The following is a 19,638-nucleotide window of genomic DNA, read 5'->3' on the forward strand; positions in this document are numbered from 1 at the left end:
AAACAGTGCAGCAAGATTCTCTGCAGTTTGATTGTCAATTATCAAAAAAATGTTGACATCACCGTCACTAAGGGGCGCCAAAATTAATGTTTGAAGTGGGCGGAGCCACTAAAATGGCTATAACTTGTGAACGGAATGAAATATTTTCACCAAACTCGACACACATATTTAAGAGCTCATTCTGTGGTCATGTGAAAAAAAGGATGCGGCAACTGGCCACTTGGTGGCGCTAAAATTTGGAAAAAACGTAAAAATTGCTATAACTACACAACCCTAAAGCTGTCTCTGAAACCATTTACTCGTTCACTCATTCACTAATCCCTATATAGTGTATGGCATTTGAGTGCACTATATCTGCAAGGAGTGAACGAAATGAAGTGAGTGAATTCGGACGCTGACGTATACTCTGTGCGTCGGAAAGCTGGAGCTGTCGCAGAAAAGGCTTTGTCACACGTAGTGATAAAACAACTTTTATCTTACATATAACGTACTATATAAAATAATATTAATAACTATAGCATTCATAATGATTTTATTTTAATTATACTACCTCCGTGCCAGCTTTGTGGTTTCATCGATTGTAGTTAGGCTATATAAATTTATTGGTTTGTCAGTCTTAATTTGTGTTCATAATACTATTTAAAAACTGCAAACAAAAATAAGCACACATTAACAAGTGTAAGCATTTGTATATATTTTTATTCAAGTTTATTTTTAGTTCGTTACTCATGCTCACAGATGATATAGCCATAGGGCGCCCTCAGGCGACCGTTATGATTACATTAGAATGGATATATGCTACCTACAGATGATTAACATATATTTTTTAAAACATCCACCAAATTATTATCTCTTCCTTAAAGTTTTGTGAGTTAACAACAATGCCACAAATTATTAAATCTCCTGGTTGTTAGTAAAACACATTAAATTGAATTAATAACTAGGCAATATTTTAATAGCCTAATAAAATCATATAAAACAACATTTTACCTTATTAATATAACTTCATTAATTTGAAAATTCATCTATATAATATTGTCTCTCTATATCTAAAACAATGTTTTATTTAAGTAATGATAAAACAACTAGAACTAGCATGAAATAAATGTTAAAGCAGAAATAAGAAATCTATAAAGTAATCTCTTGAACTCGTTCGCTCCCAATCTTTTGCTCTCTCAGTCCTCTATGCATTGAATTTTGGGAAATAGTGCTTCAGCGAGTGTACATCGAATGTACACTCAAAATCAGAGAATTGTGGGTATAAAGTAGTGAACAAAAGTAACTCAGAATTTGGACACAACTACAAAATGGTCGACACCCAATATAGTGCACTATGTAATGCATAGGGATCAGTTTTGGACACAGCTTAAGTCTGACTGACATGAAAAATGGCATGTGGTGTCTTTGTCCAAGGTGCCAAGACTGCCTTTGAGGACATTGGCATATCTCGAAAAACACTATCAGACAAGGTTAATGGAGGCCTATGGGAACGAAACTCGTTCTGCCTCTTTTTATATATATATAAAAAGATATTATATAATATATATATGTAAAATATATATATATATATATATATATATATATATATATATATATAAAGTTTGATTTTACCTATAAATGTATGTATAGTATTTTTCTATACTACTGTCAAATTTTGCGCATTATTGTGGTCAAAACAACATTGTACTTAAAAAAAAAATACTTTACAGCTCCCTTTATCAGTCCATTCAAATGTTTCAAATACATTGACACAATATACAATATGGTGTGATAAATCAAAAATAAATAAATAAACTAACGTTAAACAAAGGGCGCAGTTTGCACTTGATTGTCTCGTTAAGATGACGCAGAAGTGCGTTCCAAAAAAGAGTTTTTTTGACTCCTACACCATTCATCCCTTTGAAACTTTCACTCCGGAGGGTAAACCCTTTGAAGGGATTAGGGCATAGGGATGAGCCCTTCCGAATGGAACGCAGGGAAAATATGCAGGGCTAGGGGTCCTCCAGGACAGGTTTGGGAACCACTAAACTAAGTGATTACATTCTCCCTAAATAAAACATAATACCTTTTTAATGCGTATACTTAAAGGCCTCAAAGCGTTTGAACCCCAATAATCTGCTTCTTCTTCTGCTCTGGAAGTCTATCCAGGCCATAGAACCATATGGTAAAAAGTTGTGAAATATGGCACACCGATAGAGGAGAGTCCGAACATTAATCACAGTGATTTTCATGTCTCTAACTTAATCCCTGTAGTGCCACCAACTGTCCAAAGTTTCATTTGCATTTGTGCTGAAAACTTTGGAACTGTAAGGCCAAGAAACAAAACTATTTTCCCCTGATTTCTTGGTGCAAGCTGATTCGATTGTTCTACATTTCTACATTTCTTCACCAGACTCTTAGTCATCTTCACTGATGTCACATGATTTAATTACAGGAATGATTTTTATATGTAGATTTTAATGTTTTAAACTTGTCCAAGACCGTCAATGAAAATATAAAATATGAAAATGTATATAAAAATATGAATAAGTTTAGAATAATGATATAAACAAAGATTTAGGCTACACAATAAAAATGATGATATTACTTTACTGTCAATTTCAGATGGTTGGCTTCACATAAATGACCAGCAGCACACTGATGTGAACATGACAGAAGAACATGGAGATGAACGTCCTATGATTACTGGTAATAATAACTAGAAGGCATTTCTAATTAGATTGGGATAAAACATTAGATAAAACTGAATGACTTTTTTTTTGAGATGAGATGACTTTGCCTTGTCTGAATTAATTTACATTAATCAATACTTTTATTCCTCTGGAAGGAAAAAAATATTTCATCCTTTTACCTGGGAAGACATCCAAACCTCAAGAGGACATCATAAGAAATGTTCTTCAACAAACACCAGATCTAGAGGAGGTGTTCACTGTAGCAGAGTGTGATTTCATTCTGGTTTTCTGCATTATTGTTTCAAGGGCAGGAACTGACATTGATGCTGCAGTGAATGAACTTAATGCCGTCTCAGGTGATGTACTCTTAATGTAATGTGCATGATGTGTTTTGAAATTGTTTCTTATTCTAACTCATTTTAATAATGAATACATATAACAACTATATGACCACTCCAACAGAGACTAAACCAGCTGTCTTCATGGTGCTTCATCACACATTTGAGCCAGAGAAGATGGTACCAGACAGCAGCAGTCATGTGACCAGGATGAACACACTCACAGTGGACTGTCTGTTCTACGAGGACAAATTCCTGGACTGTGTTAGGAATCGTGAAGCTCTGGACAGAATTAAACAATGTTTTCCTCGACAGGTATCCAGTTCTTCAGGATAAATGATACATATTAAACAATAGATTAAATCTGAAGTATGTTTTTTAAATGTACAGTTTAGGGTAAATAGACAATATAAAAATGTCATATTATTTAGAGATGACCTACTGTGCCTTAAACACATAGTTAAATGTAATAAATAATAATCCAGTTATACTTTCTGATCTCTCCCCCAATCACTTTTCCAAATTGAAGATAAATCTGCTTTAGCATAGTAAACTGATTTATTTATTTTTAATGTTTTTTTCAGTACTGGGAGTCGTCGTTGTTCAGCAGATTTTCTTCACCAATAACTTCACAATACCTAAATTATGCTGTAAATCTACTTGATCCAGCAGTCCAGATGTGTCACTCTTTTCTGGGAGTAATGTCTCAAATATCTACCAGTGAGTATGATTTTTTAAAAATGTATATAAGATATCTTATACTATACAGATTTTTGTATTATAGTAAATTAGCTGTATGTAGTATCCTTGTTTTGATAACTTGTGAACAGAATATTTTCACCAAACTCGGCACACATATTTAAGAGCTCATTCTGTGGTCACATGAAAAAAAGGACATGGCGACTGGCCACTTGGTGGCGCTATGAAATGGAAAAAAACTTGGATAAAAAAATTGCTATAACTACACAACCCTAAAGCTGTCTCTGAAACCATTTACTCGTTCACTCATTCACTAATCCCTATATAGTGTATGGCATTTGAGTGCACTATATCTGCAAGGAGTGAATGAAATGAAGTGAGTGAATTCGGATGCTGACGTATACTCTGTGCGTCGGAGAGCTGGAGCTGTCGCAGAAAAGGCTTTGTCACACGTAGTGATAAAATGACTTTTATCTTAGTCAAGTTTATTTTTAGTTCGTTACTCACGCTCACAGGTGATATAGCCACGTGCCCTCGGACGACTGTTATTACATCAGAATGGATATATGCTACCTACAGATGATTAACCATAAAACATCCACTAAATTATTATCTCTTCCTTGCAGTTTTGTGAGTTAACAAAAATGACACAAATTATTAAATCACCTGGTTGTTTAAGGGGCGTGTCTGCTGTGAGACTTAAGGGTAAACGCCCACTGCTGTGATTGGCCAACATCTGTACATATGAAATAGCCAAGTATTACTTTCTCTTTTAGCGCGTTTTTACTATTACAGCTCTCAAGGTTAACTAATCGTGAAAAGTGTTACATTACATTTAGATCTATGGCATTATATTTAGATTGTAGTTGCAGTGATGAAGATTGTAGCCGATCACAGACATGTTGAGCGCATGAAAGCAGTGATCTCGTCACTGCAACTCAATTTCTGTACACCAACAAATGCTTTCATCTTCACTAACAGTGCAAACGCAATATAACTAAGAGATTTGTTGAATAAAATGGGAGTTTTAGTCAAGATAAACTTGCGCTGTTTGATTGACAGTTTCAGCGCGCGCTTCTCCAACTAGGCAAAGGGAGCTTTCTTTGATCGCTTTCTTTATATAATTTAATCACCGTTAAATAACAGATTATTTGCATCTTTATAAGAGAAACAACGCAAGTTGACGTTTAGACATGGGTTTAACTTACTGACACACAGACAAAGAACATCTGACTGTACGTGAATCATTACATTTCAGATCAGGCATTAGATTTAACACAGTTACTTGCATGTTGCATTACTGTCGATTCCAGGCACTGCACAATATTTTGTAATCCTCAACGGCATGTTTATTGCTTGGTAGCTCGATCTGGTTTAGCACCATGTAGGCCTACAGTATATTACTTAGGCCACCTATTCTATTGCATGTCATGCGTGAATCGGTGGGCGGGACTAAACAGGCAGTGATGAAGTAGGCGTTGATCTTCTTCTGCAGAGGAGGTGCTTGCTGCCCTTTTACGTCATAGATCCCCACTTTGTAAATCCTGTCGTTTTCTGGGTCTAGCGTCAATTAAAGCTTTTATTGGACTAACAAGGAAGTTTTCAGCACTGAAACTTACAGTATATTCTACTATATGATCTACTGTATGATCTGTATGATCTGTATATATAACTGTATAATCTACTATGATGACCTCTTATATGTCAAAAGCTCAAGGAAAATTTGATTTCTCAGTTCATAACCCCTTTAATCACAGTGATTTTCGAGTCTAACTTAATCCCTGTAGTGCCACCAACTGTTTCATTTGCATTTGTGCTAATAACTTTGGAACCGTAAGGCCTAGAAACAAAATTATTTTCCCCCTGATTTCTTGGTGCAAGCTGATTCGATTGTACTACATTTCTACATTTCTTCACCAGACTCTTAGTCATCTTCACTGACGTCACATGATTTAATTACAGGAATAATTTTTATGTGTAGATTTTAATGTTTTAAACTTGTCCAAAACCGACAATGAAAATATGAAATATTAAAATATATATTAAAATATGAATTAGTTTAGAATAATGATATAAACAAAGATATAGGCTACACAATAAAAATGATGATAATATTACTTTACTGTCAATTTCAGAACTAAACTCTGAACAGAACACTGATGTGAAGATGACAGATGAACACAGAGATGAACATCCTATGATTACTGGTAATAATAACTAGAACTCATTCTTATTAGATTGAGAAAAAATAATAGATAAAACTGAATGCCTTTTTTGTTTGAGATGAGATGACTTTGCCTTGTCTGAATTAATTTACATTAACCAATACTTTTATTCCTCTGGAAGGAAAAAAATATTTCATCCTTTTACCTGGGAAGACATCCAAACCTCAAGAGGACATCATAAGAAATGTTCTTCAACATACACCAGATCTAGAGGAGGTGTTCACTGTAGCAGAGTGTGATTTCATTCTGGTTTTCTGCATTATTGTTTCAAGGGCAGGAACTGACATTGATGCTGCAGTGAATGAACTTAATGCCGTCTCAGGTGATGTACTCTTAATGTAATGTGCATGTTGTGTTTTGAAATTGTTTCTTATTCTAACTCATTTTAATAATGAATACATATAACAACTATATGACCACTCCAACAGAGACTAAACCAGCTGTCTTCATGGTGCTTCATCACACATTTGACACAGAGAAGATGGTACCAGACAGCAGCAGTCATGTGACCAGGATGAAGACACTCACAGTGGACTGTCTGTTCTACGAGGACAAATTCCTGGACTGTGTTAGGAATCGTGAAGCTCTGGACAGAATTAAACAATGTTTTCCTCGACAGGTATCCAGTTCTTCAGGATAAATGATACATATTAAACAATAGATTAAATCTGAAGTATGTTTTTTAAATGTACAGTTTAGGGTAAATAGACAATATAAAAATGTCATATTATTTAGAGATGACCTACTGTGCCTTAAACACATAGTTAAATGTAATAAATAATAATCCAGTAATACTTTCTGATCTTTCCCCCAATCACTTTTCCAAATTGAAGATGAATCTGCTTTAGTGGTTTGTAACCTCTCAAGACAACAGTAGCTTGTGTGGCATGAATCGATATTTGACTTTCTGGGGTTTACAATAACTTAACATACGGCAAAACAGATAAAAGAACCTTTAAGTACAAATGTGTTTCTTAAAGTGATTATTAAACAGGTGCAAAATGCTGCATAAAAAACAAAGCATAGTAAACTGATTTATGTTGTTTTGTTTTGTTTTAAATGTTTTTTCAGTACTGGATGGATTCATTTACAAAATCTATGTCTAAGGTAAATTATGCTGCAACTTTAATAATTGATCCAGCAGTCATGTTCTGTTAACAAATATCTATTTTCTGATACAACAGGATACACAAACAAAGAAAAGAAAAACCGGTGAGTATGATTTTTTTTTTTTTTTTTTTTTTTAAATGTACAGTCAAACCAAAAATTATTCAGACACTAGATGTATATATATATTTTTTACTAGTGGGTGCAGGACACTATAGTTCATTTATGTAAGTGCGGATAGCAAAATAAAGTAAACTGTGACACATTATACCCAAAAATTCTTCATACTGACTACCAGTAAAATTGATCATTTTGGGACCAAAAATTATTCAGACATTTTGACCTGACCATGTTTTGCTTAAGTGTAGATTATTTTTTTCTGACAGTTCACGCTGAGTTATTGTCATATTTAATTACCTTTTTTTTTTTAACTATAGCGAATATACTGTGATAATGTGTGAAATGTTGAAGGTGTCTGAATAAATTTTGGTTTGACTGTATATAAGACATCTTATACTATACAGATTTTTGTAATATAGTAAATTAGCTTTATACAGCATCATTGATTTTTCAATTTTTCAATTTTTTTTTTAAGATCAGCCTGACTGGTGAAAATTATGAAATCTCTCTGAACTCTAAACCATTAGTCGTATGCTCAAGTGTCTTATATTATTTGAATCCTTGTCTCAAGGTTTCAAATGCATGCCTATATGGATTCTATTTTGGATTTCAAGAAAACCTACTTTTGTGAACTAGTACTAAGTTTTTTGCCCGATCGGAACCAAACAGTGCAGCAAGATTCTCTGGAGTTTGAATGTCAATTATCAAAAATATGTTGACATTTTGATTTGTTTGAAGTGGGCGGAGCCACTAAAATGGCTATAACTTGTGAACGGAATGAGATATTTTCACCAAACGCGGCACACATATTTAAGATCTCATTCTGTGGTCACATGAAAAAAAGGATGCTGCAACTGGCCACTTGATGGCGCTATAACAAAAAATTGGAAAAAAACATGGATAAAAAATTGCTATAACTACGCAACCCTAAAGCTGTGTCTGAAACCATTTACTCGTTCACTCATTCACTAATCCCTATATAGTGTATGGCATTTGAGTGCACTATATCTGCAAGGAGTGAACGAAATGAAGTGATTGAATTCGGACGCTGACGTATACAGTGTGCGTCATAGAGCTGGAGCTGTCGCAGAAAAGGCTTTGTCACACGTAGTGATAAAACGACTTTTATCTTAGTCAAGTTTATTTTTAGTTCGTTACTCACGCTCACAGGTGATATAGCCATGTGCCCTCGGACGACCGTTATTACATCAGAATGGATATATGCTACCTACAGATGATTAACAATAAAACATCCACTAAATTATTATCTCTTCCTTGCAGTTTTGTGAGTTAACAAAAATGACACAAATTATTAAATCATCTGGTTGTTTAAGGGGCGTGTCTGCTGTGAGACTTAAGGGTAAACGCCCACTGCTGTGATTGGCCAACATCTGTACATATGAAATAGCCAAGTATTACTCTCTCTTTTAGCACGTTTTTACTATTACAGCTCTCAAGGTTAACTAATCGTGAAAAGTGTTACATTACATTTAGATATATGGCATTATATTTAGATTGTGGTTGCAGTGATGAAGATTGTAGCTGATCACAGACATGTTGAGCGCATGAAAGCAGTGATCTCGTCACTGCAACTCAATTTCGGTACACCAACAAATGCTTTCATCTTCACTAACAGTGCAAACGCAATATAACTAAGAGATTTGTTGAATAAAATGGGAGTTTTAGTCAAGATAAACTTGCGCTGTTTGATTGACAGTTTCAGCGCGCGCTTCTCCAACTAAGCAAAGGGAGCTTTCTTTGATCGATTTCTTTATATAATTTAATCACTGTTAAATAAGAGATTATTTGCATCCTACCAGGCGCGCCGTTGACACGGGGGACAGGGGGGTCGGGACCCCCGCAGTTTTGAAAAGACAGAAATCGACTCCCGCACTTTTGATAAGGGCTGCTTCAATCAGTCACAATATAGGCTATCATCTTTTAGCTTGGGATATTTTCTTTCAAATGAGACCATTTTCACATTTCTGTGAGCTTTCGTTCGTAAATAATCAACTGTTTTGTCACGGATGTGAACAGGAAAAGCGCTCTGAACTGAGAAACACACGATCTCCAAACAATCAATCAAACGCGTGCTAACGTTTTAGGACAGGTCGATGGTATAAAAATCATGCCTGAACATTAGCATTTGTCAATCAAGCCAAACCGTTCATTCAGAAACCGAGAAATTTGACACTTTAAGGTAAGAGGCTGATCTCTCAGGTTGACGCACGAGCTGGCTTGACTGAAGTTTTCGTGAGGATTTATATTTTATGGACTGTTTTGATTTCGGTAATTACATCTAGAAAGTTAAAAGCATTGATGTCATCTATAATAGAGATATCTGAAAGCGAAATGAAAGTTATTGCCTCGACCAGCGACGCAGTAGGGAGGAAGCACGAGAGGAGACCTGCGCGTTTAATTAGTATGTGTAAACTGTAATAGCCTACTGCATTTACAATGCTTATCAGTGGCGAAAGTGGAGGCAGGGATGAAGTAGGCGTTGATCTTCTTCTGCGGAGGCGGTGCTTGCTGTCCTTTGACGTCATAGATCCCCACTTTAAAAATCCTGTCGTTTGCTGGGTCTGATGTCAATTAAACTTTTATTGGACTAACAAGGAAGTTTTCAGCTCTGAAACTTACAGTATATTCTTATAGTATGATGACCTTTTGTATGTCAAAAGCTCAAGGAAAATTTGATTTCTCAGTTCATAACCCCTTTAATCACAGTGATTTTCGGTCTCTAACTTAATCCCTGTAGTGCCACCAACTGTCCAAAGTTTCATTTGCATTTGTGCTAATAACTTTGGAACTGTAAGGCCAAGAAATAAAATTATTTTCCCCTGATTTCTTGGTGCAAGCTGATTCGATTGTACTACATTTCTACATTTCTTCACCAGACTCTTAGTCATCTTCACTGATGTCACATGATTGAATTACAGGAATAATTTTTATGTGTAGATTTTAATGTTTTAAACTTGTCCAAGACCGACAATGAAAATATAAAATATTAAAATATATATTAAAATATTAATTAGTTTAGAATAATGATATGAACAAAGATATAGGCTACACAATAAAAATTATGATAATATTACTTAACTGTCAATTTCAGAACTAAACATGGAGCAGAAAACTGACAATGGTAGGTGCAACGCAGATGACCAGCAGCACACTGATGTGAACATGACAGAAGAACACAGAGATGAACATCCTATGATTACTGGTAATAATAACTAGAACGCATTTCTAATTAGATTGGGATAAAATAATAGATAAATCTGAATGACTTGTTTGTTTGAGATGAGATGACTTTGCCTTGTCTGAATTAATTTACATTAACCAATACTTTTATTCCTCTGGAAGGAAAAAAATATTTCATCCTTTTTTCTGGGAAGACATCCAAACCTCAAGAGGACATCATAAGAAATGTTCTTCAACAAACACCAGATCTAGAGGAGGTGTTCACTGTAGCAGAGTGTGATTTCATTCTGGTTTTCTGCATTATTGTTTCAAGGGCAGGAACTGACATTGATGCTGCAGTGAATGAACTTAATGCCGTCTCAGGTGATGTACTCTTAATGTAATGTGCATGATGTGTTTTGAAATTGTTTCTTATTTAACTCATTTTAATAATGAATACATATAACAACTATATGACCACTCCAACAGAGACTAAACCAGCTGTCTTCATGGTGCTTCATCACACATTTGACACAGAGAAGATGGTACCAGACAGCAGCAGTCATGTGACCAGGATGAAGACACTCACAGTGGACTGTCTGTTCTACGAGGACAAATTCCTGGACTGTGTTAGGAATCGTGAAGCTCTGGACAGAATTAAACAATGTTTTCCTCTACAGGTATCCAGTTCTTCAGGATAAATGATACGTATTAAACAATAGATAAAATCTGAAGTATGTTATTTAAATGTACGGTTTAGGGTAAATAGACAATATAAAAATGTCATATTATTTAGAGATGACCTACTGTGCCTTAAACACATAGTTAAATGTAATAAATAATAATCCAGTAATACTTTCTGATCTCTCCCCCAATCACTTTTCCAAATTGAAGATGAATCTGCTTTAGTGGTTTGTAACCTCTCAAGACAACAGTAGCTTGTGTGGCATGAATCGATATTTGACTTTCTGGGGTTTACAATAACTTAACATACGGCAAAACAGATAAAAGAACCTTTAAGTACAAATGTGTTTCTTAAAGTGATTATTAAACAGGTGCAAAATGCTGCATAAAAAACAAAGCATAGTAATCTGATTTATGTTGTTTTGTTTTGTTTTGTTTTAAATGTTTTTTCAGTACTGGATGGATTCATTTACAAAATCTATGTCTAAGGTAAATTATGCTGCAACTTTAATAATTGATCCAGCAGTCATGTTCTGTTAACAAATATCTATTTTCTGATACAACAGGATACACAAACAAAGAAAGGAAAAACCGGTGAGTATGATTTTTTTTTTTAAAGATCAGCCTGACTGGTGAAAATTATAAAATCTCTCTGAACTCTAAACCATTAGTCGTATGCTCAAGTGTCTTATATCAATGGAATCCTTGTCTCAAGGTTTCAAATACATGCCTATATGGATTCTATTTTGGATTTCAAGAAAACCTACTTTTGTGAACTAGTACTAAGTTTTTTGCCCGATCGGAACCAAACAGTGCAGCAAGATTCTCTGGAGTTTGAATGTCAATTATCAAAAATATGTTGACATTTTGATTTGTTTGAAGTGGGCGGAGCCACTAAAATGGCTATAACTTGTGAACGGAATGAGATATTTTCACCAAACGCGGCACACATATTTAAGATCTCATTCTGTGGTCACATGAAAAAAAGGATGCGGCAACTGGCCACTTGATGGCGCTATAACAAAAAATTGGAAAAAAACTTGGATAAATTGCTATAACTACGCAACCCTAAAGCTGTGTCTGAAACCGTTTACTCGTTCACTCATTCACTAATCCCTATATAGTGTATGGCATTTGAGTGCACTATATCTGCAAGGAGTGAACGAAATGAAGTGAGTGAATTCGGACGCTGACGTATACAGTGTGCGTCATAGAGCTGGAGCTGTCGCAGAAAAGGCTTTGTCACACGTAGTGATAAAACAACTTTTATCTTACATATAACTTACTTTATAAAATAATATTAATAACAATATCAATAATAATAATGACTTTATTTTGTAATTATACTACCTCCGTGCCAGCTTTCTGGTTTCATCGTAGTTATATAAATTAATTGGTTTGTCATGCTTAATTTGTGTTCATAATACTATTTGAAAACTGCAAATAAAAATAAGCACACATTAACAAGTGTATGCATTTGATGTAGGCTGTAGAAGATATATGTTTAGTCAAGTTTATTTTTAGTTCGTTACTCACGCTCACAGATCATATCATCCTGGGACCCAGAAAAAAAACGTTTTTGAATTTAGTATTTTTGTTCACATCATTACATTGTTTAGAGCATAAGGAAAAAAAATTAAAATAACATTTTTGAACAATTATATTTTATTCTTATTTTGTGCTATGTCTTCTAGTGGACACCAGGACTAAGTTGTTTAAAAAATAAAATGACATTAAATTACATGTATAGGCAAAAAAAAAAAAAAAAGAAGGAATTTCTTTTTATTCACCAATCAATTTTTAGGTTTCAGGATTTTTTTTTTTAACAACATTTTGTTTACATGTTGGTCAAATGTGATAAGCAATTTAATCATTTTGTGATTTTTTTTTTTTTTTTTTTTTTTTAAATGATTTTTCAGACATTTTGACTAAAATAATTGAATTACTTTCTGTTGCAGTTTCTGCCCACTGCTATATTTTTTGTTGTTATTTTTCTTATATATGAGGGTCAAATTGACTTCATTGTTTCATAATGACTTTGGCTTGAACTCTTAATCATTCATTCTTTTTCCAGGTAAGACGGATCGTCCATCGACATCAACTGAAAAATCAAAGTTTTTGTTCAAATGTAATTTACTTTAAGAAAGCAACCTTATTGTTGTTGTTTTATTTTCTTGTTGTTTTTTATGTTTAATTTTATAATAATTTATAATCATTAGTCATTTACATAGTTATCATTCATTTGTTCATATTATTATTGTTATTATTTGATATACATAATTGATCATTTATTCATATTATTCATTTACATAATTTAATCAGGTTTTGTTCTATTTGCAACAATCTGGTGTAATGACAAGCACACAGTAATTACTATTTGGTGATAAGTATCATGCCATGATATACTTATGAAGCGTATGACAGGGTTAAATTTTCGATTATCACCCACCCCTTCCCTACACAGTTTACCTGAGGAGTTCATTATAAGTCATGGCAAAATAATCATTAATGTATTATGGAGGGGAAAAAACAAAAACAAAAAACAATTAGGAGAAACCAGTCAATACCAGGGGGTTAGTTCACCTCTGGCTATACATGACACTAATTAAGTAAATATTTTGGTAACACTTTTAAGGGGAAAAATTCTCACTTTTAACAAGTTGCTTATTAGCTTAAATATAGGCTGCTTATTAGTACTTATAAAGCACATATTAATACCTTATTCTGCATGATGATATTCTACATCCCTAAATCCTACCCCATACCTAAACTTAAACGCTACAACAACTACTTTACTAACCATTAATAAGCAGTAAGAGTTTAATGAGGCAAAAGTCGTAGTTAACAGTGTTCCCCATACCTAAGTGTTACCAATATTTTACTATGTTGATGAACCTGTAAGATGTATGCAGTGAAATGAAATCAATAAGTATGGTGTTAAAAATGTTATAGCTAGAGTGGAGTCTGAAGTGGCTTGTTAAAGCTTCAAGTGAGTTTTTCTGTTATGTAGTGATTCAGTTTCAATGTACTATTAGGCTGATGCTTTTTGTGTGAAATTGGCATTTATCTGGGAATGCTACAGTATAGTGATTTGTTCAGGAGCACTGTGTTTTCCTCTTTGTGATCTGAGTATGAAATGTTTGTGTATATCACAGAATGCATTGTCCTCTCAATCCATATATTTCTATATACTGTTAAGCATCGCTCCTCCTTTTATGCCTCCGGAGCTCCTCCGTGAGAGACTCGAGGCCGGCGCGCCTCGCAGGTGATGCTCATTATCACTCGCGCCACCGGCCTCGCGCCGTTCCCTCACGGCTCTCGCCCGCCCTGCTCGTCACACCCCCATTCGCTTCAAAGTCTTTGAGAAAATATATTGTGAGCAATATGTGAATAAAATAGATTTGAATTGAAATGTATATAATCAGTGGATTATTAGGGATCATTCCTGCTTGAGCATTAATGTCCTAATACAGTGGTTCCCAAACTTTAACTCTGAGTACCCCCTGAAGGGATTACCATCCTTCTGCGTTCCACTTATATTTGCCCCCTAAATTGATTTTCCAGTGCATTTTTTTACCTTTATGAATAACTTTATAAAATAAATAATGTTTTAAATAAAAAATGGTCAATAGAGAAATATGCAATGATGGTAAAAAAAAGTAAAACTTTTAAATATTAAACTAAAACCACCAATAGGTGGCAGCAAGTCACTGTTTTTATGAGTGAGTCATCGAGTCATTCATTCAGTGACAAAGCAAGTGGCTGTGAATGAATCATTGAATCATTGACTCATGATTCGTTCAAAGCCGCAGAATTGTTCACAAAACACAGACGTGTGTTGTAGTTCTGCTGTGGTTTTCGTTAGAACTATTATTTCATTGCAAGGTAGAGTAAATGCTGACAGAACTGTGTTTAAAATGTAGGTTTTGTTTTTTGACCTGTTGTATAATAATGTCACGTTTGCAGTCATGTGGATATTTGGGAACCATTGCATTCTTGCTCGTTATCATGACGGTATCACACAATGTATGTTTTTGTATTGGAGAAAGATTGAGTCTTAAATCGAAATTAATCCACTATCTGTGTCTATATTTGTTCTTCATGCGAGTAAGTGCCAAATCCCCAATTTTACAAAGGTGCATTGTCGAGAACGACAGTAGCCTAATTTAGCGCGATTTAAAGGTACAATATGTAATAATTTTGTCTGCTAGAGGTCGCTAGATGCCTATTCAAAACAAATAGTTGGAAACATTTGGGATATTCTAAGTACTCAAGTGAACAAAATACTGTATATAACACTGGCCTAGTGGTTTTTGGATATTTTACTGCAAAAGTATTACATATTGCACCTTTAAAGGCAGTAGACTACACGCAATCTATCATATGCATGCTGCTTGTGTGGATACAATCATTTTTGACAGCAAATGATGAGGTAATTTGATTAAATGTACTGGATTTATGACAGTTTGGCAGTTAGAAATACATGATCAATTTTAATATTATTTTAAGGTAGAATTAAATGAACTACTCAGCATTTTGTTCGCGTACCCCCTTTTGTCACCTCACGTACCCCCAGTTTGGTACCACTGTCCTAATAAAAGGTTAGGCTGCTGGATAGGCCTATTCTGAAGCTATAAACAGACAAAAAGAAGAAGAAGAAAAAAAAACCCAAATGCATTTAAAAACAATTGCCTTGTGACAAAGCTTCGCTTTACAAATAAAAGCTTCAATTTCTCGGTACAGATGAAGGAAGCTAGAATGAAACAAAAAGTGACAGTCACCTCAGTGGCCAGACCTTGGCAGTATAAAAATAGAGCTGCTGAAGTCATAATATTAGATGATCACACAAGATCAAAAACAAAATGAAAACTTTCATTGTTATTTGCTGTCTCCTTGTAGTGAAGCTGAAAGGTGAGCTCGCTCTCGTGCAAATAATGTTTTATGTTTGTTTTTCACACATTGAAATGGTCTTAGCATAGTAATACTTTGAAATATGAATTCTAAAACTGATCTGAATCAACACTGGATTGTTTCAGGCCAAACAGGGGGTGTAAAGGGCAGATGCTTTTGTGCTGATAAAGGAATGAATAAAATCTCTCGAAAAGCATGAGAAGGTTGAAATCATCCCTCCAAGTCCTTTTTGTAAAAGACTTGAGATTGTGTAAGAACGTTGTATTATTTATTTATTTTATTTTTTTTGCATAAATGCTGTCAGAAAACATTGCCATTTTCTCTGTGTCTTTGCATGTTTGTGAAGTGTCACTCTGATAAGAGGTGCAGGGAAGAAATACTTGAATCCAGCACTGTAAAAAAAATCCCGTTGTTTCTACGGAAAAATACCGGCAGCTGTGGTTACCAGAACAATACTGTAAAAATGACATCAAACCGTAAACATACTTACGGAGTTACATGTGAATTTTACATTTTAAATATGTATATTTAACACTGGATTTCAGTAACATTAACATCATTGTTACACACTGTAAAAAAAAAATCCCAGTAAAATTTACGGTAAAATAACGTATTAACTGATATAATGTTAATTTACCAACCTAATGAAGTACTAATATCTGTTTTGTACCTTTATAATACACTGACAGTCACCAAACACAGTGGTGATGAGAGTCACATGATGAATCAAAGTTCATCACAAGTAGCTTTTCCACAAGCTGAGAAGCACAATACTAATATATAGAAGGTGCACACAGTGTCATTCACACACACACTAAACACCATCATGGTAACATGCATGAAATTTTAAAAATGCAATAAACATTAATTTAACAACATTAGATGTAACATAAAACCCTAATGTACATAACTGATTAGAAAAAAATGAGAAAAACTAAGAAGAAACAGAGTTATTTCAACGAAAATATATAAAATGTGAAGTGTCACGCAGGGAATTGTGGGAATGTCAATTTACTGTTTTTCACTGTAAATTTTACAATGAATTGTTATTTTTCACTTCCAAAAACTGTGAATTTAACGGTATTTTACCGTAAAATTACATTAAATGTACCGTTAGATCTATTACAGTTATTCACTGTATATAGTACAGAAACTTTCTGTAAACCAATTGACAGTTTTTCACCGCAGCATTTTTACAGTCTTTTACTGTTAAAATCACGGTCATTTTTTACAGTGAGGGTCATAATTTACCAAGAAGTATATACTGAAAGCCATTCAAAAAAAGTTAAGGATGCAAATGTATTTATTTCCTTTATATTTTGTTTACAAACATAAACCTCAGGAAATGAATGAAATGGACACTAGAAACAAGTAATATAATGAGTCTTCTCTGAGCAGAAACACACAACAGCCCACAGTATTAGCCAAAATCCTGATCCACGGAGGAGCCGCCTGTGATGATTAATCTTGCAGTAATTAAATCTCTAAAAATCATCTGCTTTTATCTACATTATGTCTGAAAATCTGGAGACACAATTTATACATTCATTTAATTGAAGTGCTGTGATATATGTACAATGTAATCAATGCTAAAAAATCTGTTCAGCTGATGCGATTTCTTTGCTAAAATAACATCTAGTTTAAGCAAACATACATTTTTTCTTCCAGTTTCTTCTTTTACCCTACTCTCACAATGACAGATATGCTCTGAAAAAGGAATAATGAGATAAAGCTAATCACGTCATGTACTTTCCCATCTGAGAATCAAATATGAATTACAATATCAGTTTCACTCGTCTGTCTGCATTGCATTTTATTAAAGCACATGCATGGAACAAATACTAGAGTAAAAATACTTTAACAGCACAGTACTTTGATGGGAGGCAAACTTCTGTCTTGAACATTATACATTAGCTGAACAGTATACTTTCTCTGAAAAAGCTCATTCTGCTTGTTTAGTTTAAAGCAGAGCATTTCTCAGAAATACTTCATTCTAGAGCACCTATTCTTAACCATAGGGCCGCGGCCCACACTTGGGCCGCGAGCGCCACCTGGAGGGCCGCAAAAAACTTTACGTTTTTCACCTGTGGGCCGTGAGGGCCGCGGGACCAAACAAATTATCAATTGAAGACACCAGAATGACCACTGTTATCCATGAGACAGTTACAATACCCCATCCCACCACTAGTGGCAGTAATGCCTCAGTTAGTTGTTAAACAAGCGCTAATAAGCAGAAGACACTCAATCAACCGTAGCCTGTAGTAAAAGTTATGGAGAAATTTTTAAAGCGGAAAAGTGGAGACAAAAGTTGCGCCAACCCGCCCCAAAAGTCAAGATTTTGCCGCAAATACAATCCTGACTTCATTAAGTACGGATTTGTGAATGGAGGTGACGAGGCAGAGCCGAGAGCCCAGTGTGTGGAGTGTGGGCTAATGCTGTCCAACGAAGCACTGAAGCCTTCAAAACTAAAGCGGCATCTAGAAACCAAACATCCATCGCTTGTGGGAAAGTCGGTGGAATTTTTCAAGAGAAAAGAAAATGGGCTTCAGATGCAGAAAAGGTCTGTTGTGGCACTGACTGGAAATTCTAAATGCGCTTTGAAAGCCAGCTACCTCGTAGCCAGACGAGTGGCGCAGACTAAAAAAGCATTCACGATAGCGGAGGAGTTGGTTTTACCTGCCGCTGTAGATATGTGCCGTGAGATGATCGGAGAGGCTGCTGCAAAAAAGCTGCTAACCATCCCACTCTCAAACGACACTGTTAGTCACCGTATCGCGGACATGGCCACAGACATACAGCATCAGTTGCTAGAAAGAATAAAAAGCAGCCCATTTTTCTCTTTACAACTAGACGAGTCTACCGACGTCACAAATGATGCACTGCTACTGGTTTTTGTTCGCTATCGCTGGGACAGTAGTTTGCACGAAGACATACTGTTTTGTGGAGAGCTACCGACACGGACTACGGCTCAGGAATGTTTCCGCTGCATGGATAACTACTTCAAAGAGAACGGCCTAGACTGGCAGAACTGTGTTGGGGTGTGCAGCGATGGTGCAGCGTCAATGACAGGCAGGCATCACGGTGTCGTCAGGCAGATACTTGATCGTGCCCCAGAAGCTAAATGGACCCACTGTTTTCTTCACCGCGAAAGCCTTGCGGCAAAAAAAATGTCACCAGAGTTACATGAGGTGATGGATGTAAGTGTGAAAACCATAAACTTCATTAAAAATAATGCTGTGAACTCCAGATGTTTTGCCAAACTTTGTGAAGGCTTGGAAGCAGATCATGTCCAGCTGCTCTATCACAGTGAGGTGAGATGGCTCTCAAGAGGACTGGTCCTCAAGCGTTTATTTGAACTGAGGAATGAGGTCCTATCTTTTCTCACTGAGAGAAATTCTCCTTTTGCACATTATTACGCCAATGCACAGTTCACAGCTAAACTTGCCTACCTCTGTGACATTTTTTCACTGCTGAACCAGCTGAATATCTCACTTCAAGGGAGAAATAGCAACATATTTGTTGTTGCAGATAAAGTTCAAGCTTTTAAAAGGAAACTTGCTTTGTGGATTAAGAGGGCTCAGGAAAAAAGGATGGACATGTTTCCCCTTTTGTCTGACATTTTGGAAAACTCCCCCCAGGTGAAGATTAGTGACTTAGTCTCACAGCACCTCTCACAACTGGCAGTGAAATTTGATGACTACT

At 35.2% G+C, this 19,638-nt stretch overlaps 1 protein-coding gene and 1 long non-coding RNA gene across 21 annotated transcripts in view; one reads left to right on the forward strand and one right to left on the reverse strand.

Annotated features, from left to right (window-relative positions):
* The window catches only part of LOC125266972, a 105,593-nt gene that overhangs the window by 17,193 nt on the left and 68,762 nt on the right, over positions 1-19,638 (forward strand). For 15 of the 20 annotated variants that reach the window (XM_048188140.1, XM_048188139.1, XM_048188147.1 and 12 more), the window contains 10 exons: positions 2,605-2,688; positions 2,828-3,028; positions 3,135-3,325; positions 3,595-3,730; positions 5,845-5,916; positions 6,056-6,256; positions 6,363-6,553; positions 7,006-7,041; positions 7,119-7,146; positions 10,274-10,384. In XM_048188140.1, coding sequence (XP_048044097.1) covers positions 2,605-2,688; positions 2,828-3,028; positions 3,135-3,325; positions 3,595-3,730; positions 5,845-5,916; positions 6,056-6,256; positions 6,363-6,553; positions 7,006-7,041; positions 7,119-7,146; positions 10,274-10,384 — 1,251 coding nt within the window. Of the gene's footprint in view, positions 1-2,604; positions 2,689-2,827; positions 3,029-3,134; positions 3,326-3,594; positions 3,731-5,844; positions 5,917-6,055; positions 6,257-6,362; positions 6,554-7,005; positions 7,042-7,118; positions 7,147-10,273; positions 10,385-10,524; positions 10,726-10,830; positions 11,022-11,478; positions 11,515-11,591; positions 11,620-13,099; positions 14,438-19,638 lie in introns of those variants that run through there. The other 5 variants (XM_048188157.1, XM_048188158.1, XM_048188143.1 and 2 more) reach the window with 5 other exon arrangements.
* The window catches only part of LOC125266976, an 81,100-nt gene continuing 64,862 nt past the window's right edge, over positions 3,401-19,638 (reverse strand). The window contains exon 3 of the long non-coding RNA XR_007184594.1: positions 3,401-3,548. This is a non-coding gene — a long non-coding RNA (uncharacterized LOC125266976). The remainder of the gene's footprint in view (positions 3,549-19,638) is intronic.

The sequence above is a fragment of the Megalobrama amblycephala genome, linkage group LG4 (assembly GCF_018812025.1).
Source record: "Megalobrama amblycephala isolate DHTTF-2021 linkage group LG4, ASM1881202v1, whole genome shotgun sequence".
In the NCBI taxonomy this organism is placed as follows: Eukaryota; Metazoa; Chordata; class Actinopteri; order Cypriniformes; family Xenocyprididae; genus Megalobrama; species Megalobrama amblycephala.